Source organism: Heterocephalus glaber, unplaced genomic scaffold (assembly GCF_053883595.1).
Source record: "Heterocephalus glaber isolate CG9 unplaced genomic scaffold, H.glaber_assembly_v1.0 deba00000347, whole genome shotgun sequence".
Classification (NCBI taxonomy): domain Eukaryota; kingdom Metazoa; phylum Chordata; class Mammalia; order Rodentia; family Bathyergidae; genus Heterocephalus; species Heterocephalus glaber.
In genome coordinates this window covers 36,458,536-36,485,810 of record NW_028258143.1, presented here as the reverse complement: position 1 = coordinate 36,485,810, position 27,275 = coordinate 36,458,536, and the positions used below count along the sequence as shown (strand labels likewise).

The window sequence follows — 27,275 nt, the reverse complement described above, 5'->3', positions numbered from 1 at the left end:
GATTGGCATTCAGTGCAAGCAGATGATATGAACTAGGTTTTAGCAAATTTAAACAAATCAGCATATTTTACATAATGATAAGAATAGCACTTGAGACTCACAGACTAATTTTACACTTTCTGTACAGATAAAACTAATGGATGTGCCATGTCTGTGGTGTCCAAAGAAAGGAAATAGGATTCATTTTCATTTATAAAAAGAAAGATGAATATGTGGTTTGACAGACAAGGATATACCAGTGTACGAGGCTGTACCACTGTGTGATCTAAACAGCATGGCTATAAAATTTTATTTCATAGTATGTGGTTTTGGATGCTTCTTAAATTCACCTTTTTAAAAATAGCTTCATATTTAGGGAAAGCAACATCCACCTTATTTGGTGCAAAAACACAGCTCTACTATTATCTAAGAAATAATGGGGAGTGCAAAAACAAGAAAAAAGAACAGGGAAAGAAGTTTGCCTTGTTTGAAAAGCAGTGAATATCCATAGTAAATAGATTACAGTTTCTAGTGCTCACTTCAGCAGTATATATAGTACAATTGAAATGATATAGAGAAGATTAACATAGCCCCTCTGCAAAGATGGCATGCAAATTCATGAAGCATTCCATATTCAAAAAAAAAAAAAAAAGACTTTGGTCTCTAATGACCATAATCTCCACTTAAGGGCATCACAGCTTAATGGACAAATATGTCTAATGGTAGGGAAGAAAAGTTTCAGGATCAGCCCAAAATGTCTTCTCATAGCACATAGCACCAAAATCACCACGGATCACTGACAGTACCTTAAAAGGGCCTAACAGCCACCTCGAGGAGGTGCCCATGGGCCAGAGATTGGACTCTAATGGACTGATACACATCAAATACACTTAAATTCATGACTTTATATTGGCAATACACTCCAAATGTCAGTACATTTGGAAGATGGTAGAAAACTAACACATTACTTTTGAAAAGTAGTACATAAACAGAAAGGATCAAACATATCCAGACTTTCCTAAATATGTGGGTAAATAGCTGAAACAAGAAAATTAAAAATAATCCAACTAATAAAGAAGGAAAATAGAATTAGAAAAGTACCATTTTGTAACCCTGTAGCCACAAATGAAATATTATAATAAAGTAGTGCTTATAATGACTAATTTTTTTTTAAAAAAATGATTGGGGGCAAAAGACTTGTAATGGAAATTCACACCACCACTTATAAAGTGTTTTTAACAAAAGTTTGTTCCACCTACTTGAAGCTTGTCACTAAAGCTGTTCCATCTCTTCCCAATAAAGTACATCTCCTGTTTTTCTTATTCTAGTCCTTTCTCTTAAATCTGGTTGTTTCTATAATTCACTTCAATTAATGGAATGTGAAAATGACACTGTGACTTCCAAGGTTAGGTCAAGAAAAGCTTTGGATTTCTGGCTTGGATTCTTGCATGCTGAGATAAGTCAGAAATCATATAAAATGTCCAAGCTAGCCATATAGAGAAGTCACAAGCAAGGAGAGATGCCAGCAAAACTTTCAGTCACTCCAGCCTTCCCAGCCTGGAAACCAGACAGGTGAGTAAAACAGTCTTCAGAAGACCCAACCTAAGCTTCATCTCACTCCAATCATATGAGGGACACAGGGAGTGAGAGCCAGCCAGCTGAGCCCATCCATCCTCAGAACTATGAGAAAGAATAAATTGTAACTTTAAACCACTGACTTTGTTGTTTCTATGTAGCAACAGATTAACCGAATAAGTCTAACTACCAATGTACAGGAAATACAGAGGGCCTGTCAAATGAAACCATTAGGAAACAATGGAAGGAATGGGAAACCTACTACTACTTCTAATAATAATAATAATAAGGCCGGGGATTTAGCTCAGTGGTTCCGCGGCCTGCCTCGCAAGTGCAAGGTCCCGAGTTCAATCCCCAGTACCAAAAATAATGATAACAATAGTAATAATAATAATAATAAATCAATTTATAGGAACCTAGGGTTTTGTCTGTTTCAATTTATAGGAACTAAGGTTTTGTCTGTTTCATGAAATTTCTTTAAAAAGATACTGTAAAAGTTATGAGACTATGAGGGATAAATGAATATGACCAGACATTTGATATTAAATTATCATTAAACAATTTAGGTATGATAGTTTAAAATAGAATCCTTAACTTTAAAGGTACAAACTAAATATTCATTGATATTTGTGGATAAAATATGTGTCACTCGGTGCAAGAGGGTTACAGATGAGAGTACAGATGAGGGTTACAGATGAGAGTACAGATTTTTTCTCTGTAAAAGACCATGAGTTTTTTAAATTGGTGCTTGCCATACATAATAATTACATTTGTTTTGAGAAAATATATGTATTTTTTTATCTTGAATGTTTTAATCTCTTCACCCACCCCTTTCTTGCCTTGCTCCATTTCCTGGCAACTTGGCCATCTCCAAAACTCTGCTTCCTTGTTTCCTACCATATCTCCTTTTCTTCACTCTTTATTTACATTTTGGGTTTCTCATATAATATTATGCAATATTTAACCTATGTCTGACTTATTTCACTCAACATTACGTTCTCCAGATCCTTCCATTTTTCTATAAATCAAGTAAATTCATTCTTTATGGCTAAGCAAAATTCCATCATGTACATATACCACATTTGCTTTATCCATTCATCTGTTGATGGGTATCTAGGTTTTTTCTCTATTTGGCTATTGTGTATTAGGTGGCTATAACCATGGGTTATAATCATACTGTATCACTGCAGTCTTTTAATTCTTTGGGGAAAATATCAAGGAGAGGTATAGTTAGGTCAAATGGGATCTCTACTTTTAGTTTTTGGACAACTCTCCATACTGATTCACATAATGATTATGATTGTACTAGTTACATTCTCACCAACAATGTAGAAGAGTTCCTTTTTCCCCACATCCTTGCCAGCAGTGTGTGTGTGTGTGTGTGTGTGTGTGTGTGTGTGTGTGTGTCTGTGTGTTCTTGATGGTAGCCATTCCTACTGGAGTAAAATGAAATCTCAGAATTGTTTTGTTTTGTATTTCCCTAATGGTTAAAGATGCTGAACTTTTTTCACATAATTACTGGCCATTTGTACTTTTTTGGTAAGTGTCTATGCATTTAATTTGCCCATTTTTGAGTTGGTTTTTTGTTTTTCAGGGGCCTAATACGTTGAGTTCCTTATATAGTGTAGGTGTTAATCTTCTATCAGAAGACTAGTTCAGGACCGGGGATTTAGCTCAGTGGTTCTGGCACCTGCCACACAAGTACAAGGTCCCAAGTTCGATCCCCGGTACCAGAAAAAACAAAAAAAATGAAGACTAGCTCACAAAATTTTTTCCCATTCTGTAGATTGTAGGGGCCAAGGATGTAGCTAAGTGGCAACACGGCTGCCTGGCAAGCACAAAGTCCTGAGTTCGATCCCCAGAACCAACAACCACAACAAAAAACATTTTGTAGGCTGTCTCTCCACTCTGTTGTTTCCTTTGCTATGTAGCATTTTAATTTAACATTTGTTTATTCTTAGCATTATTTCTTGTACTATTGGGATAATGTTCAAGAACTTTGCCTATGGCTTCAAGTGTTTCTCCTATTTAATCTTCCAGCCATTTCAGTGTTGTTTTTATATCTAGATCTTTGATCCACTTTGGTATGATTTTAGTGCATGAGTCTAATTTCGCTCTTCTGAACATGGAAGACCAGTTCTCCCAGCACCAATGGTTAAAGAGGTTATCTTTTCTCCAGCATATATTTTTGCCCTCTTTGTCAAAGATTAGATGGCTAAAGAGGTATATGGGGGTGTTTCTGTGTCTTCTATTCTATTCCACTGACCAACACAAACATTTTAGTGTTAGTATATATGGCTTTGTAGTACAATTTGAAATCTGGGATTGTGTGCTTCCCACTTTATTCTTTTTAATCAGGATTCCTTTGGCTATTGGGGGTCTCTTCTGGTCCCATGTAATTTTATGACTGTTTTTTCTATTTTTGTAAAGAATGCTGGTATTTTGATAAGAATTGCATTAAATTTATATATCACCTTTAGTAAAATGGCTATTTTGACAATTCTGATTATGCTTATTTGGGAACAGGAGCTGTCATTTCATTTTCAAAAGTCCTCTTCAATCTCTTCCTTCAAGTACCATAGTTTTCACTTCAGAGTACCATAGTTTTCCTTGGTTAGTTTTATTCCTTGGTATTTAATTATTTTAAGCTATCATAAATGGGGTCATTTTCCTGATATTTTTCTCACTGGGATCATCACTGGCTATTGATTTTTGTGTGCTGATTTTGTATCTTGCCACTTTGCTGAATTTATTAGCTCTATAGGTCATGAGTTTATAAGTGTCAAAAGTGCAACTTCATTTTATTATTTTCATTACTTTTACATATGTTTGAACTTTCCATAATAAAAATGTGCCTTCTTTATTGAACCATTTGATTTTTTTTTTTTTTTTTTTGGTATTGGGGATCAAACTCAGGACCTTGCGCTTGCTAGGCAGGTGGCGGAACCACTGAGCTAAATCCCTGGCCCTATTTGGTCATTTTTTAAAAGTATATACAAACTTAAAAACCAGTGGTAACTGAAAGGAGGTATGATATAACAATCTTTATTTTACAAATATTTTTAGCCAAATTAAATTACTTTTATATCTTCATATATCCAAAATGATCTAGACATGTAGTTATATTTCCTCTTCCTTTCTACAAAAGGGATTGTAATATCTGATCCCACCTTACATATAGAGCTAAGTTATGGAAAAAGTGTTTTGAAAACCATACTCTGCTACACAAATGTAAAGCATTTTGGGTAGTAAAAATCATGTGTTAGCAAAATACATGGTATATATTTGGTAAACTCGAAATCTGCTAGCTCAGAACTTTATCTTTAATGCATTTGGCTCCATAACTATTTTAGATGAATGAGCAAATTGTGAGAAAAAGTAGACAGAGATTACTGGGGATCAAACTCAGGACCTTGCACTTGTGAGGCAGGCATGGCGCCACTGAGCTAAATCCGTAGCCCAGGAGAAATTTTTAATGCAGTAACTTTTGCCTTTGATCCTGCATTTTTAAAAAAGAGACATAACTGAGGGGCCAGGGATTTAGCTCAGTGGTTTCGCCACTTGCTGCGCAAGTGCAAGGACCCGAGTTCGATCCCTGGTACCAAAAAAAAAAAGAGAGAGAGACATAACTGAGCAACAGATTAGTTTATCGTGAACCTACCAGAATTATTTGCTCAAACAACTTTATACATTTCCCAGTACTAGTGAATTCTCAGCATAGGTTTTAAGGTTTTATATCCAGAGTACACTATGGGCAAGTACTATTTCAGTATGCTATACCTGATCAAATCAACTGCTGTGTGCTTTTGATTTTTTAAACTAATTTTAGAACAATGGAAGCCTGGTATTTAATATACACTGTGCAAGTGAGCAATAAACAATTGCATAGTTTCCTGAGGGCTGTTTTGCTCTATCTCATCATCAGGAAGCTAAAGCATATGCTGGATGTTAGCCTGGGTGGACACAATGTGTCCTATTTATTCAAGGTTTCTTTGAAGCCACAATTTATAAGTTTTGTTTCTTAGGGGTACATGTCAAACTCCATTTAGCATTAGTTGGTATCCAGATACACTGAATAGCAAGAAGGCAGCATTTGAGGGCAAAAAAAAAAATGCCTGCTATAAGAGCAATAATGTCAGCTTCATTTATGTAACTCACAGAAAACAAGAGGAGATATACAATGAGAAAACTGACAGGAAATCAAGATTAAAAACCATTTCATTTCATTTAAAAGTGTAAAACTGAATATGGACAAGGAGAACTATGAAAATACTGAAAAAGTTTTAAAGCAATCTCTAAAATGTAGATATGTTTGGAGAAAATTCTTTGAAAACACTTACTTTTTAATCCTCAAACTTCAAACATTATACAGTTACCTAGAGATGTTTCTATGCACAATATTTTTTCCCTAAAAATGTTTGGCAAATTCTTCTGTTAGAATTCTCCAATTTGAAATGCATTGGAGAGATGTTTGTGGAGCTGATTCTTTCCTTTGTAACATCTTCATGAGAAGCAGAAATTTAGTAGACTGTAGAATACTGACTCAAATGAAATAACTGACATTCGAATAAGGTTTTGAATTTGGAAAGTAATCTGTTCTTATTAGCTCATTTAAATCTCAAAATAACCTCTATGTTCAGTACCATAAGTCTAAATTTATAGATGTCCAACATGTGGCTCAAAACGCAGCTAAGTTTATAAACCTAAGTCATCTATTTCCATACATATGTCCAATTGTTTCAACTATATCACCGTAACTTGGAAAACAGCTTCCTAGTTTGATCATAGTGCAATTATAAGACAATTTATCAACCCATGTGCAACACCATTTTCCTAAGATTCATCTGTGTTATTCAGTTTAGTTGTAGTTCACTCACTGTGTGAATAGAACATAGTTACTTATTGATCTTTTGACAGACATTTGCATTATTTGCCTTTTTGAAATTATATCCAGTGCTTCAATGAACATTTTATATCTATATCTCTTGGTACATGTAAGAATTTTCCTAGAGCATATGTCTAGTAACAGAATTACTATATCCCAAGGTATATGCATGTTTGGCTTTACTCTGTGTGTCCAGCTGCTTTCCCAAATGTTTATATCAACTTTTATAACACATCATATACTATTTAATAAACCCTGAAAACTAAACAACAAATTACTTCAAAATGTGTAAAATAAAAAAAGAGAGAGAACTTAATTATAAAAGTCAAAATAGCAATATCTAAAAAAAAAGGAAGAAGGAATGAAATGCAGAATACTCACAAAGAGCTTCAACATACTGGTAATATTCCAGGTTTGAAGGCTGGTTGTGGATTCCAGGATCTGTACGATTAAGCTTTATAACTTACATATTGTTATATGTATTCTCTTATATTTTATGAACATTTATATAATTTTAAACCTTGGTTTGCATAATAATAAGTACATAAAATGGTAGGAGCTCTGGGAATTGCAAGCAAATAGAACTTAACGGATTTAGTAAACTTTTAAGATGGAGATTAAAATAAAAATATACAAGGTTTTTTTTTTTTTTGGTACCAGGGATCGAACTTGGGACCTTGTGCTTGCGAGGCAGGCAGCAGAACCACTGAGCTAACTCCCCGGCCCAAAAATACACAAGTTTTTTAACACATAGTGTCAGATTTTGATAACTTGGAGTTCCCCAAGATAATATCCCCTCTTATTCAATAGTTTTGTTTATTTCTTTTAAGCCACCTCAATCAAGGTTTATAGAAACTAGACCTTGGGAAATAAAGGAAGAGATTTGGTAATGTATATCTTTCCAGAGGAATTTTTCTTCTTGCTGAATACATCTACTTTGAAAACATTGAATTGCCCAATAATTAGCCAATTATTAAAGAAGTAAAATGACAAATTACCAATCAAGTACCCCAAAAAATAGTAATTAAATTGGGCATCTCAAAGGTAAAATAAATCTCAGCATATATTCCCAATGGATATATTTATTTATATATTAATACATATACCACTTTACTTATATACATTTGAACCATATACAAGACACATTTATAAAGAATTTGATAAAAATAATGTAAGTAGAAGTTCTAATGCATTCTTCCTATAACCTAGTGCATTCCTGAAGCTCATACACTCCACTTTGGAGATACTAGTCCAATTAACAAGAAAAATTAACTCCATAAGTTAGCAAATAGCCAAAACTTGCAAATGGCATGGCTATTTTCTTTGTAAATCCACAATTTTCAGTTAACTATTAAGTCTGTATCTATTACTCTGAAAAAAATCAATGGGCCTGTCTGATTCGAAGTAGGTGACACCCAATTAGCTCAACAACTATATATACAAACAGTGTAAATAAGGATCATACATAATCATCTTTAGATTTGACTATGTCCCAGGAATCCAATGAAGAAAGCAAATATGAAAACACAAGCCTAAAAAACTCACTTTTGTGTTATTGAGTAATTGATTTATCTTAGCTTTCAAAGTAGATAAAATCAACACTTCTAAAGACTTGTCTTTAACCCAGGATTTCTTTTATTAAAGTGTACAATCTCGAGTGCATGCCTGAAAGATAATAGTTTGTTCCTAATAAAAGAGAGCCTGGATTCCACAATGTCTTTGCCAGAAGCATCATTCCCTGAAGCATACAGCTAACTGCATCTCCTGCTGTACCTGTAACAATTTAATTGTATAAGTCAGCCTAGTCAAGCATCTCTAGCTCATGACTAGGAGACATGAAATTCATTGTCATTATTGTCCCTGTCATCTTGGATCATTATATCCTACTGCAGAATTTTCCTCACTTCAGTGCATTTTTACCTCCGGAGCCAGGGATTATAGCTGAGGTTGGGGTGGGGGCAGTACCGTGAACTACATTTACCTCAGGGGAGCCAGAGATTAAATTGGCTTTGCTCTCTCATGAGCTGAATTCATCTATTTGTATGCTATGAGTTTTAGATTGGAATAAAAATGAATATTCTAGTGAATGCTGGGCTTTAATTCCCCCTTTGAAACATGAATGGAACCAACTTTTATTTACATTAGAAAGCCAAGGTAATTTCTCATAGGTCACTATTTTCATATGTGCATAAGAAATACAGGCATCATCGGGTATGAAGTAACAGACATTTCTCTGTCAATGTCTTGACTGGCAGAAAGAAGAATTTAAAGCTATAATTTTGTTCTCCACCTTCATTTTATAGAGGCTTAATAGGGATATTTAATGGTTTTAAATATTTAATGATTTTTAATTATATATCATTTTCTGTGCACTGGATTAGATGAATGAAGTCCAACTAGAATGGCACCAAAGATCCACTGTAAGAACTGGCAGATTGAAGAAGAGTTGGTAGACGACCACAAAATAAACTCCTAAAGAAACTAGCTACCTCAACCCCATGCAAGCTGATTCACATGATCTCACAGCCTACCAAGTCACCCAAGCTTATGTCTTAAACACTTCCTGCCAACTTGGAAGAACGTGCCTGCCCTCTCTACTTGGAATCATCAGTGGTAATGGCCATGGTTAGGTGGGTCTGCACAACAAAGGGGCAAAGGACCAGACAGAAAACACCAGGACATGCAGTCAGAAGGCTGTGAGTTGACTCTGTCTTCTCTAATATAACGTAAGAAAATACAACTGGAGGAAAAACATGGCATGTCACTTCATAACTTACATTTCATATGCATTCTGAGAAAATTAACTTGACTCTACATTTTAAAAGATGGTAGTTATTCCTCCATATATGTCAGCTTGTTTTAAACCAGTTAATAATAAAGTGTGGCAATGGAACAAATTTCTGCCATACAAAGAATAGTCACAATAATTACTATGCCAAAAAGTATGGAGAGTTTATTCCATTATCTTTATGAATTTTTGTGGGGAAATATTTTGCCTTAATCAAATGCAACAGCAATCAGAATTTATTTGGGATGAGCATGTGCTTTGGAGTAATTAAAAAAATCTTTTGATAATTGTACATTTTGTACTTCAAAGAGAACATCTTACAGCCCTAACATCTCTATGTTGAAAGGATATTAAATTGTTGTCTAAACCCCCGGAGCAAGTTCATGGCAATGTCTACTGCTCTGTCTCACTATATTTCTACACCATTATATTTCACTTTACACGGGAGCTGAAATAACTGTATAATAATTACTAATATGAGTTAGTAAAGGCCAGGGATTTAGCTCAGTGGTTCCACTGCCTGCCCAAGCTCAAGAACCCAAGTTTGATCCCCAGTACCAAAAAGAGTTAATAAAACTTCAGTTAGCAAAACTTCCGGTAACATTTAAAAGTTCATTTGATTACTTATACAGACATTTTAATCAGAATCAAGTTTTCCCTAGGTGGGAATTATAAAAATTATTTCTGCTTATTTTATAATGGGTAATGTTTTATGAACGTAAGTATTTTTGAAAGTTAATTCAAGTACCTGAATGCATTGTTAAACCATTTGGATAACTGTTACTCATTCTCCTAATGGTTATTTATGAATAGTACATTTTTTCCTATTAAGCAAGGTTTATTTCATAAATTACAATGTTTACACAATGGGCTTAAAATGGTTAATGACATTTAGGTAATTTTTCTCTCTGAACTACTTTGAAATATATTTCTGGTCAAGGAGGAAGGCATTTCCCTTTTTCCGAACATGTATTAATTGCATTTAATTCCTCTACCCTTATGTTCTTCTCCACCTTATTTCTATGCTGGTTTTTAATTTGCTCATCACACCATACCACATAAAACACAAGTTGCCTCAATCTGTGAATACAATGGTGAAACCAGAGAACTATACTGTTTCACATTGTTGTTCTGACTCACCTCAAGCATGACATAGCAAGGCCAATACCATTTCAGAACAATGTGAAAAAGCACATAACTTATGTCAAATGACCAGAACAGAATTATTTTTACTCCTTCAGTTTAAGATTTAAGATTTTACAACCAATTTCCAAACAGCAATTTGAAATTATTTTTATATAATCTTCACTAAACAATTGTTTGTTTTTTTGTTTGTTTGTTTGTTTGGTACCAGGGATCGAACTCGGGTCCTTGCACTTGCGCAGCAGGTGGCGAAACCACTGAGCTAAATCCCCGGCCCAGTTTATTTTTTTTATTTTTGTATTTTTTTTGGTACTGGGGATCAAACTTGGGACCTTGCGCTTGCGAGGCAGGCGCCAGAACCACTGAGCTAAATCCCTGGCATAATTTTTTTTTTTTTTTTTTGGTACCAGGAATCGAACTCTGAACCTTGTGCTTACGAGTCAGGCACCGGAACCACTGAGCTAAATCCCCGGCCCTTAAAAATCAATTCTGTAAAGAAATTCTTCTTCCTCTTAATTTTACTACAATATTCCTTCTGCATTGAAAAATATAAATTTCCCTTGGTTTCTTTATGTAGAATCAAAAGACAATCACAAATTGAGATATGATATCCACTAATATTCTTCATTAGGCAAATCATATATGCAAAAGTTAATGAATAAAATTGATGCCTGACATATTAAATGATATAAAAATGAGTAAAAATTTGAAGAGTACTGTATGTGCAGAAAGGATGAGTAAAAAGAGGCAAATGCCACAAACATTTCCATGTTGAGATGGGCAGGATGCTATTTACAGAATGCCTTCTTACTTCTCCTGGACCAAAAAGCTCTTTACTATAATCACCCAATAAGCTACAATGGATTAACATTACAGGTCTGGTGTAGAAAAGCAAATTCACCGTGAAGGTTGTCCTTTAACATGCAGGCTTAATCAAGGACACCAAAAAAAGTAGTTAAGTGGCCACCCTGTGGTGTTTAGATGCTGCAAGGCACTACAAACTGTTAATTTTCTAGCTTTTACTGTTTGTCTAAGACCCCTAACATTTTTCTAACATTGTTGCTCCTAAGACATTTTCTAGAGTTTGGTCCCCATTGCCCCTTCTGCACATATATGCTTTGCATTTATGTATGAAAGCCTGGCTGACAAACAGCTGAATTGACTCAGAAATGAAATACTGGAAAGAAAAAAAGGTAAGGGTAGCCTTGAGGACATCCCATAATCTGAAGTATAAATATCAAAGGCTCCTCAAACAGTAACAAAATTTCTTCATGCTAAGACAGTGGTGGTGAACCTCTGGCACATGTGACGCAGCCAGGTATATATTATCATTGAAAGCTCTAAAAGAGTTACCATCACTGTGCTAAGACTTTAACACCAAATATAAAAGACCACATAATGGAGGTGGAGGTGAGATATACAGCCTAAGATGTCCTTTGTCGTAAAATTTCTAAGACCTTCTGAGACAGTTGCTTGTCTCTAGCCATTTCCTTACAAATGACTATCTGTGGATCCTTAGTAAAACTGCACAAATGCTTTACCTGTTTTTCTTTGTATGGTCTTGTAACCTACCTGGAGGCACATTAAGTGTGTTTTTTTTTTTTTGGTACCTGGGATCGAACTTGGACCTTGCACTTGCAAGGCAGGCGCTGGAACCACTGAGCTAAATCCCCGGCCCGGTACACTAAGTGTTTAGTTCCTCCTAATGAAAGTGAACAAAATTACATTACATACAAAAAAGAATTCACCTTTAACACAAGGTAAATGGACACTAGGTAATGTCACTGTTGGAAAACATCTGACAGCAATAACATAAGCAATAAAACCTGAGGGTTTGGTTTAACAATGCTGTTCATCTACCTTTCATCACATAAATTATACATTCAAGAATGTGTCCTATGCAAAATACAAACATGTCAATTACAGCCCAAGGGGCATTTTTCCCTAGGTTTATAACCCCTTGAAAATAGAGGTTTCGCCTACAGAACCTAACAGATCCTCAGCTGCTTTCACCACTGTAATATATTCATAAGGCAAGTATTCAGTGGCAAAATAAAACAAATTAAATGGCAAATGGGTGGGGCCCAAATTCATAACAATGAAACATAGTCCAAATCAACCATGAGACCTAAGTAGAAATTAAAGAAGGAAAAGAATATATAAAACAATATTAGAAACAAAACGCTATGGGTAGTTTTTCAGCCAGTACTAAAGAAAATGGTGAATCTGTACGTGTGTGTGTGTTTGTGTGTGTATTTGAATGTTTTGTAAGATTAGCATTGAAATTAAAAATGCAAAACTATTTCATTAGAGGTCATAGTATATTCTAAGGTGTTATAGAGAGAAAATAATGTGTGAAAAAAATCACATACCATCATAGTAGACAATTGCTCCTACCAGTCTGTCTTTTTGGAGCATGGGGAAATGTTCCAGAGCTCTCGATTTGCTGAGGACATAACTGCTCTTCAGGCAATTACTTCCAGCAACCAGATCATACAGCTTAATTCCTACCCAGTAGTAAGGTAGCTGCCACCACCTACAGCATAAATAGGGGGAACAGTTTCTTTAGAAATAGAGTATAACATTATAGAATGATACCTTAAACTACAAGAAACTTTTCACTATGGAAAGCAAAGCATACCTAAAAGAGGACTGAAAAAGAAACAGCCCTGTATAACTGTTTTTGACACCAGATCTAGTGGGGTACATAAGAAAATGAATCTCCTCTAAGGCTCTCACCCTGGCTGCATATTTGAATTCTTGGGGAAACATTAAAAATAAACACTGATGCCTGGACCTCACATAAGCAGAGGCTGATTTAACCAGAGTAGGATGAGGGCCTGGGGTTTTGTAATGTGCACCCAGGTCTGAGAATCACCGCTTTAAGAGGTCTTATGCAATCTGTGGCAAAACAGGGACAAAATTATAAAATTTGTTTCAAAACACCACAATACTCATGTGGCTAAATGTTATAAAATCCACTTCACATTATTGTACCTGTATTCCAACTTAAGGGAACCTCATGAGTAGCTTTAACCACATTAGGAAATTGGGTTTCATAATTTAACATCTAGACAAATTTCAGTTTTAGTCAACTTGGATACTTAAAATGACCCAAAATAGTTTGAGTTTTCATTTGCTGTGTTGCAGGTTCAAATTTTACAGCATGATTCTTTTTGGGTTTCTACATTGCTGGCCCTCCTGTTCCTCGGTACAAATGCAGCTGTTCATCATATATACACTAAGAAACTAGAATGAGGCATTACTAATTATAAATACAGAACATAATCTCCTTTGCCTTCAAGATCTGGTCCTTAGAGATAGTTCCATAGAGAGTATTTAAGAAAATCCACACTTTTAAATGCACCAATGGAAATGTTTGGAAAGGATTAAAGATTAGGGCTAATTAAAACCACATTAAGAAATACACATTGAGGAATTATTTCTATTAAAACTGTGTTGTTCCATTGACCTCAGGTGATCAAATAGGAGAAAAGTGATATCAAAGGCTTACTTGTAAACTGGAAGCATTATAGGCAGTGGGGCTGATAAATGGGGAGCAATTTCTAATAGGTTGGCACGCTCATGAAGGGCTTCTTTTACCATCCTATACTGAAAATCAAAACAGAGAAAATTAGTTTGGCAGTAACATATCATAATATTTTCAAATGGCAAATAGACACCCTGCCAACTGATTGATACACAGAAACCTTCTACCTCTTAGTAAGGATAGCTCCCTCCTAATCAAATTTCTAATAATACATCATGCTGTCAACCTCAAAGATTTTTTAGAAACCGTAACTGTATTTGCATAGGAGAAAAACATGCTGTCAGAGTTCCCAGGTGTAAGATATTTTCCTGACTTGAGTTCCAAGATTATTGTAACCATTTATCTTGCATTCTCTGTAATGCTCCCCTTTCTCAATTCCTCATAATATTTTCTCCAGGTAAGAAATACAGATTGTTCAAATTCATGCTAAAAGTTTCCTTCTTGCCTTCACTAGACTTAGAAAAGATGATGTGTAGCAGTTGCACAGTGTTTTAGATTATTTTTAAAAAGCATTAGTCTTAACCCATGTGATCCTCTTTATGACTCTCTAAAGAACTAGTATTGTTATTATTGTTGTTGTTATTATTATTATACTAATTTTATAAATGAGACCACTAAGGTTCATAGATATTGAATAAATAATCCAGAGCACATCATAAGTTAGCTGATTCTAAATTGTATCTATGATATTTTCTTTGTATCCATCATGATGCCAAAGAGAAACATAAGAAAAGGGAACAGATTCAAAACTGACTTGTCAAGAAAAAAAGGGGAGACAGATTCAAAACTTGACAATGTCAAGTCAGTGCTGCTGTGCTTTTCATGTATTTGAAAAGCAGATAGGGAATGCAGCTGATCTCTTTACCCCTCTGGGAAATGTCATCTTCCACACTGCCTTGGAAGTTTTCAAATGGTGGCAGACTGGACACAATAAAGTGTGACACAGGAAAAGCATGACTCAGATCCTCTTTTCCCCAACAATATGTCAGTGACAATATGAGGGTGTGATTGCAGTCATAGTTAAGAGGATCAATTTGGCACTCCCTCTTCACTGCAACACAGCTCCCCTGAAACTGCTGTAAAGTAGCAATTTGGTGGCCACTGGCAAAAAGCCAATCATAATTGTCAAAGGGTAGCACATCCAAAAGTGATTTTGTAAATCTGCTACTCTGGAATGCCTGTGTAGAGAAAGCCCTGATTACCCATAAACATAATACTACAGGAAAGAACTGACACACCTCTCCTGAAAGATATTCCAGCAGCATACACAAAATAAGTATTTCCAAGAGGAAGAAATGTTAAAAGTCATTTTTAAACACCCTGATTTAATTGGGTAGAAAAAGCATAGTTGCAATTTTTGTTTAACAACCAGCATACACAATTACCTGCTCAATATCCAACTTCATGATGGCCTTCTGAAGATATCTCACACCACCATGGATCAATTTAGTGCTTCGGCTGCTGGTCCCTGATGAGAAATCATCTCTTTCTACAAGGGCTGTTTTTAGTCCTGTGTAACCAGAAAACCAAATTAACTTCTTAAATTACACAATTTGTATGTAATTCATTAAAGGCACTTCTCCAGGGTAGAGACAATCACAAGAAAAATTAGTCTGAACATGGATAAATTTGTATTCAAAGTGCAGCACACTGTCTATATTATAATGAAGAGATTTTAGACTCTTCCTGGGGGAAAAGTCAAGCCAGAACTAGAAGCATATTAAACTGCGAATGAATCACGGCTAGAAAATATTACAGTACAATTTAGTGGTAATAACATACTTTGGTGTGTTTAGGGGGTCAAAAGAGAGGCTGGCACCCATCTTTCCCAAGTAGAGTTCACTGAGTATCATCACGAAGCCTTCTGAAATACACATTCATCTCTCCCTACAACAGTCCAGTCCTGTTCCAGTCCCTCATCTCTGACCTGCTCTCATGCACTTCTGGTAAGTCTAGATTAGACCTCCGTTGTGCACTAATTCATATTTGGAAATGTGTCTGGGGCGGTGATTACAGCGGGTACAGAATGGGGAAGATATCCAAGATATCAAATGAAAAAAAATGACTCTAATATTGAGGAGTTTACAGGATAATTTAAAACATTTGAACATATGACAATACTTTAGAATTTATAAGGAAATATAAATGCCAAGACAAATGAATACAATGCAGAATATCCATGGGAAAGGAAACAAAATATCCTGGAATAACTCAGGCTGTGCCAAGATAGGTCAATTCTATGAGTCACCCTGACTCCTGTACTTGCAGGCTGCTATAAATCTCTTCAGGGGAAAATTAGTTCTGTTTTGTTGTTTTCCTGCAGATATACCCTGCTTCATCAGTACTGGACAAGACCAGCAGTACTACAAATGTTACACGCTGGCTGAGAAACGGAAGTCAAAACCTCACTATGTCCACAGTACACATCAACACTAAGTCAAGAGGAATTTCCACAGCTGACATATTTTGGGGGGATGAGAGAATACCATGGAGCCAGGCATAGTGATACATACCTGTAATCCCAGCACTCTGGAGGCTAAGGGAGGAGGATCACCATGAGTTCGAGGGCCAGCCTGAGCTATGTAGTGAGATCCCCTTGTCTCAAAAAACAAAAACAACAACAAAAAAAATGGGCCAGGGATTTAGCTCAGTGGTACCGCCACCTGCCTCGCAAGCGCAAGGTCCCGAGTTCAATCCCCAATATCAAAAAAAAAAAAAAAAAAAGGCTATCATGGAAGTCAATTACAAAGAGAATATGATACTAGCACAGTTTAGGCTCATAAAGCTCAAAAAGAAGAACTTATGCATGCATTCAATTCTCAGCCATTTATTACATTTAATATCAAAGGGTCCTTTCTATCAAGAAAAGTTTAAATACCATACCCAAATGTCATCATAAAATCAGGGCCATTCTCTTGACTTAAAGGGAGAAAATATTTGGAAGCTATGGAAAGAAAAGTAGAAAATTTTGATTCAAGGTCAAAAACTGCTAATGCCCTATCTAACTAGTAATATAGTACAGAAATTATAGGTATCAGAGACCCAGCTGACTCTTTTTAAGCAAGTATGCCAGAGAAAGTTCTCTAACATTCTCTAAACATGAGAAACCCTTAGTAAACTTAGTATTAGATGCATTAAAGACACAGAAAAAGATAGCAAATAAGTACAAAAAATGAATACTGAGAGTGAAAGTGCTGATGGTTGTGATGAATTAGACATAGACCAGGCTGACGTGTAACTACCAACTCAAAAGAGGCAAATAAAGTGCAGCAGGGGCCACATTTGAGAATATCGAGGACTTTCATCTTCCTCTACAAGTTGAATTCAAGACATAAATCCCAAGTTGCACATAGACAAACGACATCTGCAAATCTCTTAAGAACATACTATTTGTCATTATTTGCAGATGACATGATACTCTATATAGAAGACCCCAAGAACTCCACCAAAAGTCTTCTAGACTTAATAACCAAATTCAGTCAAGTAGTTGGTTACAAGGTCAACACACAAAAATCAATAGCTTTCCTCTACACCAGTGACAGACTCACTGAGAGAGAAATAGGGCAAATAATTCCTTTCACAATAGCATCCAAAAAACTGAAATACCTAGGAATCAACCTAACAAAAGAAATCAAAGACCTCTTCTCTGAAAACTATGGCACTCTGAAAAGAGAGATTGAAGATGATATCAGAAAATGGACAGACATCCCCTGCTCCTGGGTAGGAAGGATTAATATAGTGAAAATGGCCATACTACCAAAATTGCTATATAGATTTAATGTAATTCCAATTGAAATCCCAGCAGCATACTTCATGGACCTTGAGAAAACAATCCCAAAATTCATTTGGAACAAGAAGAGACCCAGAATAGCAAAAGCAATTCCAGGTATCAGAGACATGGCAGGGGGTATCACAATCCCCAACCTGCAACTCTACTACAAAGCCACTGTGATAAAAACAGCATGGTACTGGCAAAGAAACAGACCTGAGGACCAGTGGAAGAGATTAGAAGATGCAGAAACAACGCCTGACACACTCAGCCATCTCATCTTCGACAAAGGAGCCAAACACCCTCACTGGAGGAAAGATAGCCTTTAATAAATGGTGCTGGAAAAATTGGGCTTCAACTTGCCAAAGATTAAAACTAGACCCATATCTCTCACCATGCACTGAACTAAAATCAAAATGGATTAAAGATCTAAATATTAAAATAGAAACTCTGAACCAGTTGGAACAGAGGTTAGGTAGAACCCTTGAAGACATCGGTGTAGGAAAAGATTTTATGAACAAAACCTCAGTTGCCCATGAACTAGCACAATCAACAAGTGGGATCTCTTCTTATTAAAAGGCTTCTGCACAGCAAGAGAAACCACCAGCAGTGTGAAGAGACAACCCACAATGTGGGAAAAAATCTTCACCTGCTCTTCCTCAAAGGTCTACTATCTCGAATCTATAAAGAACTTAAAAACATCAGACCTCCCAAATTTAAAGACCCAATCCAAAAATGGGCATCTGAAATGAACAGACATTTTTCAGACAAAGAAGTAGAAATAGCCAATAAATACATGAAAAAATGTTCAACATCACTGGTCATTCGAGAGATGCAAATGAAAACAACACTGAGATTCCACCTCACTCCAGAAAGAATGGCTGCTATCATGAAATCAACCAATAACAAATGCTGGCAGGGCTGTGGGGAAAGAGGAACCCTGCTCCACTGCTGGTGGGAGTGTAGACTGGCGCAACCACTGTGGAAATCAGTATGGATATACCTCAAAGAAGTAGGACTGAAAATCCCATTTGATCCCGCTATTCCATTGCTGGGGATCTTCCCCAAAGAATTAAAAGAATCATACCACAGTGATATATGTGTGCCCATGTTCACAGCAGCACAGTTTGTGATAGCTAAAACTTGGAAACAGCCCAAATGCCCATCAACTGGAGACTGGATAAAGAAAATGTGATTTTTTTATAAAATGGAGTACTACTCTGCCATAAAAAATGAGAAATTAAGAGACATTTATAGCTAAGTGGATGCACATTGAGGCCATACTCTTAAGTGAAATAAATAGGACACACATGAATAAATACCGAATAATTTCTCTGGTGTGAAAAACTGAAAGTGTAAATAAGGACTAAATGTATAATAGGTCATGTGAAATAGGAAGAAAAGGGGCAAAGAGGAAGGAAGTGGGAGGGCTAGGGGAAAGGATAGAAGGGAATGGGATTAATAGGAGAAAATGGAAAAATAGGAACAAAATCTTTGTAAATAGGGAGGAATGGAGGGGTTGAAGGGAGGGCTGGGCAAGGGTGAAAAATAAGAACCAAGAGAGACTATGTGAAGGTGCAAATTTCCAGTGATGAATGTCATTATATTGTATACCTAAAATGTACCAATGATTAGAATGAATAATCGATAATGCAAAACAGGAAGAAAAGGTCCAAAGGGGTAGGGGTAGTAGGAGGGGCAGGGGAAAGGAAAGAAGGGAAAGGAAAAATGATGAGAAATGGAAAAAAATGGAAATAAAGTCTTTGTAAATAGGGAAGGGTGGAGGGGCTGAAGGGAGGGCTAGGAATGGGGGAAAAAAATTTTTAAATTTTTAAGAATTTAAAAAGATGTGGATGTTTTTAATAAAATGGAGTTCTATTCAGCCATAAAGAATGAGAAACCAGAGACTTTTATAGCTAAGTGGATGCATATTGAGGCCATACTGTTAAGTGAAATAAATGGGACACACATGTGTAAATACCACATAGTTTCTCTAGTGTGAGAAACTGAGAGTGTAAATAACGATTAAAATGATTAAAATGAATAAATGATAATTTGAAATAGGAAGAAAAGGTCCAAAGGGGTAGGGGAAGTGGGAGGGGAAGGGGAAAGGTAAGAAGGGAAAGGAAAAATTATGAGAAAAGTAAAAATGGAAACAAAGCCTATGTAAACAGGCAAGGATGGAGGGGGTGAAGGGAGGATAGGGAATGGGGAAAAAATAAGAACCAAGATACATCATGTACAGGTACAAGCACCCAATGATAAATGTAAACATATTGTATACCTAAAATGTACCAATAAAAGAATTTAAGCAAAAAAAGAAGAAGAAAGAAGAAGGAGGAGGAGGAGGAGGATGGAGGAGGGAGGAGGGAGGAGGGAGGAGGAGGAGGAGGAGGAGGAGCAGCAGCAGCAGGAGGAGGAGGAAATACTTGAAGTGCCCCAGCTCACTCAGGGGCTGCTTATTACTTGGGCCCTGAGAATAGTGTAGGTCAGCACAACATGAAAGAGATCCCAGGGGAAGAACTGACAAATCAGATCACAAGGTGCTTTCCAACCATGACAGGGCTTAGTATACTGTCCTGGAAGTCCTGTTTCTCACAAGTAATCTCTAGGTCACTTCAAAAGACAAATATCTCTGAGAATATGGCTAAAGGTCCTGGATCAGTTTTAGAAACAACTCATTAGAAAGAACAAGAACTGGCATCAGTGCCATGAAAGCATGAAAATGAACACTGTACTCAGTTACAGGGTATCCATGTCAAGGAACTAGGGTGTGCTTGGTTTTTTTTTTACTATAAAAAATAATCTAGGGCTGGGCCGGGGATTTAGCTCAGTGGTTCCACCCCCTGCCTTCCAAGCTAAGGACCCGAGTTCAATCCCCAGTACCAAAAAAATAATAATAATAATCTAGGGGGCCGGGAATTTAGCTCAGTGGCACCATGCCTGCCTGGCAAGCACAAGGTCCTCAGTTCAATCCCGGGTACCAGAAAAAATAAATAAATAAATAAAATAATCTAAATTTTTTCAGAAATTCTAAGATACTGTCTTGAGAAATGCTATTATATCACTTTCCAGGGAGACTATTAAAATGCTTTACACAGAGAAATCTGGTTAATGTTCCAGAAAGATTTCTCTAACTGAGGGGGTCAGGGTGGTGATGGAGAAGGCCCACACAGATGAGCACAGCAAGGAAGACTCTAGCCTTCCAAGGCTGAAGACGGTACTGTAAGAGTGAGATGATGACAGAACTACATGGGCTGTGCTGTGAGGCTGGGTTTTTTTCTTTTTTACCAAACTAAGTCTGTGAGGCACAGAATGACTCTAAGAATTAGACAACCATCTCAGGGGGATATTTCAGGATATTTAAGTGACAGAGGACACTTTCAAGTTCTCAAGCTGATTTTTCCAATCCTGAACATGTCTTTTAAAAGTTACTCACATGTATTTCTGTGAGAAACTCTAGAAAATACTAACAAAAAATTAAAATACACTCCTCCTCAGTCAACCCAGGTTTGCTGTGTGTTGTTGTTGTTGTTGTTGTTGATTTGTACCATTATTTCCAGTGTCAAGTCATCAAGCTTCCCAACCAGGCTTTCTGGAGAAAAATGAGACTACTCGTTCCAGAGCAAAAATGGAAATTCATTTTCCAAAATTATAGCAAAGTAACATATTAAGCACCATGTAAGCTAAAAGCATTACTAAAATATTTCTGTTTGGTTTTATTTTGTTTGCAGTTCTAGAGATTGAGCCCAGGGCTCACATGTGCTAGGCAAGTAAGTGCTCTAGTACTGAGCTACACCCCTACCCCTTTTTATTTTGAGACAGGGTCTCACTAAGTTTCTTTTAGGTTGGCCTTGAACTTAGATCCTCTTGCCTCAACTGCCAAGTAGCTGGGGTTACAGGTACCATACCCAGCTTGTCCCAAAATATTTTAAAGTGGCAATATTATTTTATTTTTGATTGAGTATTTTCAGTTAGTTGTCTCAGGAATTTCTCAGTGATAAAATATTAACATCTAGAGTGAAATTACTCTCAATCCTAGGCAGAGTAACAAAATTAGTTACAGTAGAAGAATAAAGTCAAACTTGAAATCTACCTTTCACTCATCTTCATTCCATCTTTTAACAAGTTGAAGTTGTATATTCCAGGTAGGGTGAGGCGTCTGCACTGAACACAGCTTTGTCTTTTCCGACCTCAGTGAGGTTGTCTAGCTACTTCTAACTAAACCAATTTGTGGATCAAGACAGTTGGATGAATATAGAGGAGTAATTACAATCTAAGGGGAGAAATGGTACGACATTTAACTTTCACAACATGAAATAGAACAGAAGTATATTTTAATACCTTTTACTGATTATCTTATTATGCATGAAAACATGCTCAATATAATAAATGCAGAGAAGCAAAGAGAACAAAATAAAACTCTCCTGTAATTACACCACTCAGAGATAACCACAGTTGACATTTGGGCGTTTAAACATTCACATTTTCTATGCATTTATATAATCACGTATGTACATTTTTATAAAAATAGGATCATATGGTATATTTAAGGGGTTTAATTCAACACTTTACTGTAAACATTTCTCCACATCAATATTTTTTTCTATGATTTCATTTCTAAAGCAGGGACAGTATTACATTAACGTTTACAACGATGTGCTTATTTGATTTCTGTTGAAATTTTGGGTTATTTTTTCACTATTACAGATAGCACTGAAGATTATATTTTCATTTCAACTCCTATATCTTTAATTGTTTCGTTACAATAAAATTTTAGAAATGTCATTATTAAGGTATTTTTAATATAAAACAAGGGTAAGTACTAGAAAATAACTATCAGAGTCGTCAAGATAATAATACACAAATCAGAAAACATAAGATACTTTATATTTGTACCATAAGCATACGTATTAAATCCACATGCTCCGTAAAGAAAAATGGATACAGTTTAAAGAAAGGTGAGATAATCTTTATTTAGAAAAGCTTTAGGCACTTAACTTTGGATTTCAGACAGCCATTGCCATTAATAAGAAAAAAGGACTAACCCAAAGGCTAAACATTTTATATGAAGGATCAATTTCTCTAAAAAATAACACCCTGTAAAGCTGAAAAGTAATCCTAGCTTGTTAATCCCTGTGATCAGGATCGTGTGCTTCGCCTGGCATTTTCTGACAGCAAATGTTAGCATTTCATAGAAGTGTGAAATATTGGATTGGTTATTTGAGCATCAGTTTTTATGTTTGTATTAGAAAATGTACAAACTATTAATAGAGATATTATGTTATTAGACTATGTCATTAATATATTTTGTGTTCCTTAAAAACACATGTGATTACAGAGTCACAAAATTGCATTAAGTTATAACAATTGCAATAACACTATTTCAGGGAATAAGAGATTTGCTGCTGTTGCTATCTCTTTTTACTTTGTTATCATAAAAATAGCCAATGTTTGAAGATAGGAAGCATATCCAAACAATATAGAAGTCAGAGGAAAAGAGAAGACAAAAGAATGCATTATTAGCTTTCTAGTCATAAAATCCAGAGGGAACCAAGGCTTTATTTTAAATGTTTCATACATTATCACTAACTTATACCTATGAAAGGATACAATCTATATACCATTTTGTTTTTGCTTGAAAAACAAAATTAGCCATCATTCTTCATAACTTGCTTTTTCAACTTACAGCATATTTTAGCCATTTTCCCTGAAAATATTTACCTCTTTTCAGTAATTTAGTATACCTCAGTTTTTTTAAGCCAGTCCCAAATTTTTCAAATTGTTACAAATATTACTATAAATAAAATTATAATTAATATGACTTGTACATCCAACTTTGAGCTCTTCCTTCTCTTCTCCAAATTCAGACAAAATTAAAGACACAGTTGACTCAAAAATAAGAAACACTCCATGAACCAGAAATTGAACCAGAAATTTAGGTCAAATGCTTCTGTCTTGCTAGGCTTAGCAACCACAAACAGGCAAAGTGAACCAGGAGTTCAGCTCATAAAGGACAAGAAGAATACAACTACCCATTGTGAAGAAAGATAAAGAAATCAGATGAGCACTTGGATGCTAGGACTGAAGGAGGGCTCTGTCTCTTGCACAAGGAGGCTGGAAAGCTACTCCTGACCACTGTCTGGAGCCAAGGACTATCTGCTGGAACAAGGTCAGGATGCAGGAAGACAGATTCAGCCTGGACACCAGCAATAGAGCCATGGAGCCAGTTGTCTCAGCAGATGGTCTGCAGGGTTCATGAGATAAACAGGTCAGAAGCCTAGATTTGGTAGCAGAAAAAGTCCCTGGGACTTGAGGGTAGAGATAAACAAATCTTTCAGGACGAGGGTATGGAAATGGAGCAGGATATAAGACTGATCTAATATAACAGATAAAAAAGAGGAAAAAGGAAAAAGATGGGAAGTTAAAAAAGACAAAATAAATGCATGTAAAATCACATAAACATAAGCCAATTCAATATGTCTACTAAAAGAGATAGTCTATATATTAAGTATTAAAAAATAAAATTAAGTAAATGGAATCCACATACATACTGTTCATCATAGACATATCAAAATTAAAGAACATGGAAAAGTTAAAAACACTTGAAACAAACTCTATCTTATAGGCTATGTTAAACATACTTTGCAAATTTCACATATTTTTACTTTATTATATTTTTGCCATAAATAATTTATATGAAATTAATTTAAAAGGCTTTTTTCTATATAGTTACTTAGTGTCATGTTTAGAAACATGTTTTCTGCTCCAGTTTTTAAAGTTCATATACATTTTTTCTAATAATCTTTTGTTTTATTCTTAAATCCTTGATTTGCACAGAGGATGATAAACAGAATATATACACATACACATAAGCACACATGTGTACATAAACTGGGGAGACAAAAGACTCCAGCATTAAGTAACCAATAATGACCAGTTTAAAATGCTGCCTTGACTATATTCTAAACGTCACGCATTTACATCTATTTCTAGACCCTTAGTTTTATTCCACCCATCTTTCTATTCCCTGTGCAAACTATTTTAACTGCAGTAGTGTTAGAATACACTTTAATATCTGACAGGCCTCTCTCCTCCTTAATACTTTACTGAGTCTCATGGTCTTATTTCTCAGGTAAAGTTTACCATGATTTCTCAAGTTCTCCCCCTTCCCAGTACCTTTCAAAGGAAGTCACTATATTAATTAAAGTTACGTTAAATTTCCAGAATAATTTTTAGAGAAATCTGTAATCTGGTGTAATTAGCAGTGACTAACAAACAACCTTTCTGCCATTCTACTTCCTTACATGGGATTTTCCCATACCTGCAGGGCAAAGGGATAGGAGCGTGCTGAATGATAGAAACTTATAATTCTCAGAATCCACTGTGTCCAGGGCTCTCCCCTTTTCTGCATTTTTTCTGTAATGTACACACCTCTCACTTTTCCAAACCTTTACTTAGGGAGAATGTTATTATTCTTCATTTATTCCTGAAAATTTGAGATTCTCTATAAGGTTAAGACACTTGCTGAAGTTCATGAAGCTAAGAATGAGGTCATGATTTGACCCCACTTCATTATACTTCTATAGCCTGTATCCTTAATCGCTATGCTATACCACCTTAGACTTGAAAGAATCAGAATGATATTCAAGAACAGCTAGCAAGACACCATTTCTAACCTAAAAGAACATATACATCTTTAAACAACAAAACTACATTTAATGTCTTCTTCCAGCAAGAGAAAGTCTTCTCTAGAACTTAAACTGAAGCCATAAAAGTTCAATTTTATCAATCAAATCTTAAACCAAAAATGTTCTGGGAAATTGTCGACACAGGTAGAGTCACACAAAAGAATATAAAGAACTAAAGAAAACACATTGGAGAACCCTGTGGTAGTGAATATATTCATCAGATTCTCCATGTTCCTGCTTCCTTTAGGAGTGAAGAACCCACAACTGGGCTTCAGGACTGCTTCTGCCTGGGAACCAGACACAAAGGTGTTAAACAGTGAAGCAGTTTCTATTGATCCTAGAGACCTGCAGGAGAACGTGAGGAGAATTGTGCATATTTTTGTTTATGAAGTAATACTGTATTCCCAAATGAAAATTGATTCTCAAGCAAAGGGGGATGATGGGAATGTAAATAAATGTTCGTTATGAAGACTCCATGACTTCTCTTCCTTCTACAGTCTTTGTTTATCTATTACCAAAATTGCATTTGTGTACAGTATTTCATCAAAAGGCTTGTGCAAACATTTTTACACAAGCCCTTTAACATCTAATAGCTTCCCCCAAAACTTTGATGTCCTGAAAAATCTAATTATTACTGGTAACTTTAAAAGATCACAGTAATTTATTTTTGTCAAATGTGACTAAAGATTAATGGATACAATCAGGAATAATTTGGTAAAAACATATCAAACACAGAGAAAGCAAAATTTGTTGTTAAGTGAAGCATCAAATATAATAAAAGAGCAAATTCCATGAATGAACACCAACAATGCACAATTCATTAACCAAATGCCCATGATTATTTCACACTTCAGAGAGCTACTGATATGATCAAAAATTGCAGTAAAAGGATAAATATAGATTACTTTCAGTATCTTTTTATACATTTTAATTATAAACATTATCCCCAAAGAGCTAACAGTATAATAAAGGACATATATGCTAAAGTTTGTTGATTCCTTCTATAAATCATAATTCTATATAAATTCAAAATATTCAGCCAATTACTTTAGGACAGCAATCAATATGTCAAAGGATATTAAAAGTACATCATTTTTTAGCCATTACTAACTATAAAATTTACGATGCTGATCAACATTCAAGCCCTGAAAAGTATCATCATCACCACCACTACCACTACCACAGTCACCACCACCCAAGTCACCCACGAATGCCCTGATTCATTCTGCTTGCTTCTGAATGCCCTTCCCCACTCAAAGAAAAAATCTATTTGTTCAATAAGCACTAATAAACTGTAAGCTCCTGGAGAGCAAGGCCACATCTAATTAGTCTTTGTGTTCTCAGAGTTGCTTCAATTCAATTCTTGACTCATAAATAAATAATATTGTTTTAAATAGAAAAAAAAACTGGGCTGGGGCATAGCTCGGTGAAGATGGACTATGTGCTTAAGAATGTGTGAAGCTCTAGGTTCAATACCAGCACTTAAAAAAAAAAAGTCAAAATCTACAGTCACTGAGTAAAAATAAGTAAGAGATTTTGCGATTAAAAAGAATATTATATACACTATACTATACTATATACACTATACTATGTAACTACATTCCTCTTACCAATAAGTAGAATAAATTTCTATAATATATAATATATAGTAAAATAGTATGTGTATATATATATATATATATATATATATACACACACACACATTATAATAGATATTGACAAATGGGGAGAAAATGTTCAAATGAGAAACAGAACAAGGGAGGGAGAAGGGGGAAAGGAAGGAAGGGACAAGAAAAAAGAATAGAAGAAATTCTAATAATACCATGGTCAGACATGCCTCTCCCCTCCTGTTACTGCGAGGGCACTGTACTCATCAGTGGATTAATCCATTGACA

At 35.6% G+C, this 27,275-nt stretch overlaps 1 protein-coding gene and 1 non-coding gene across 11 annotated transcripts in view; one reads left to right on the top strand and one right to left on the bottom strand.

Annotated features, from left to right (window-relative positions):
• The window catches only part of Gpd2 (glycerol-3-phosphate dehydrogenase 2), a 149,383-nt gene that overhangs the window by 63,674 nt on the left and 58,434 nt on the right, over positions 1-27,275 (bottom strand). For 9 of the 10 annotated variants that reach the window (XR_002398112.2, XM_004835926.4, XM_004835927.4 and 6 more), the window contains 3 exons: positions 15,306-15,430; positions 13,885-13,982; positions 12,743-12,906 (listed from right to left, as the gene is read on the bottom strand). Coding sequence is in view for 9 of the 10 variants with exons in the window: in XM_004835926.4 (XP_004835983.1) it covers positions 12,743-12,906; positions 13,885-13,982; positions 15,306-15,430 (387 nt within the window). In the remaining variant the exon portion in view is untranslated. Of the gene's footprint in view, positions 1-12,742; positions 12,907-13,884; positions 13,983-15,305; positions 15,431-21,785; positions 21,966-27,275 lie in introns of all 10 variants that reach the window. The other variant, XM_004835929.4, reaches the window with a different exon arrangement.
• On the top strand, positions 511-617 carry LOC147829913 (U6 spliceosomal RNA). Its single transcript, XR_015447510.1, has one exon. It is a non-coding gene; the product is annotated as a U6 spliceosomal RNA (small nuclear RNA).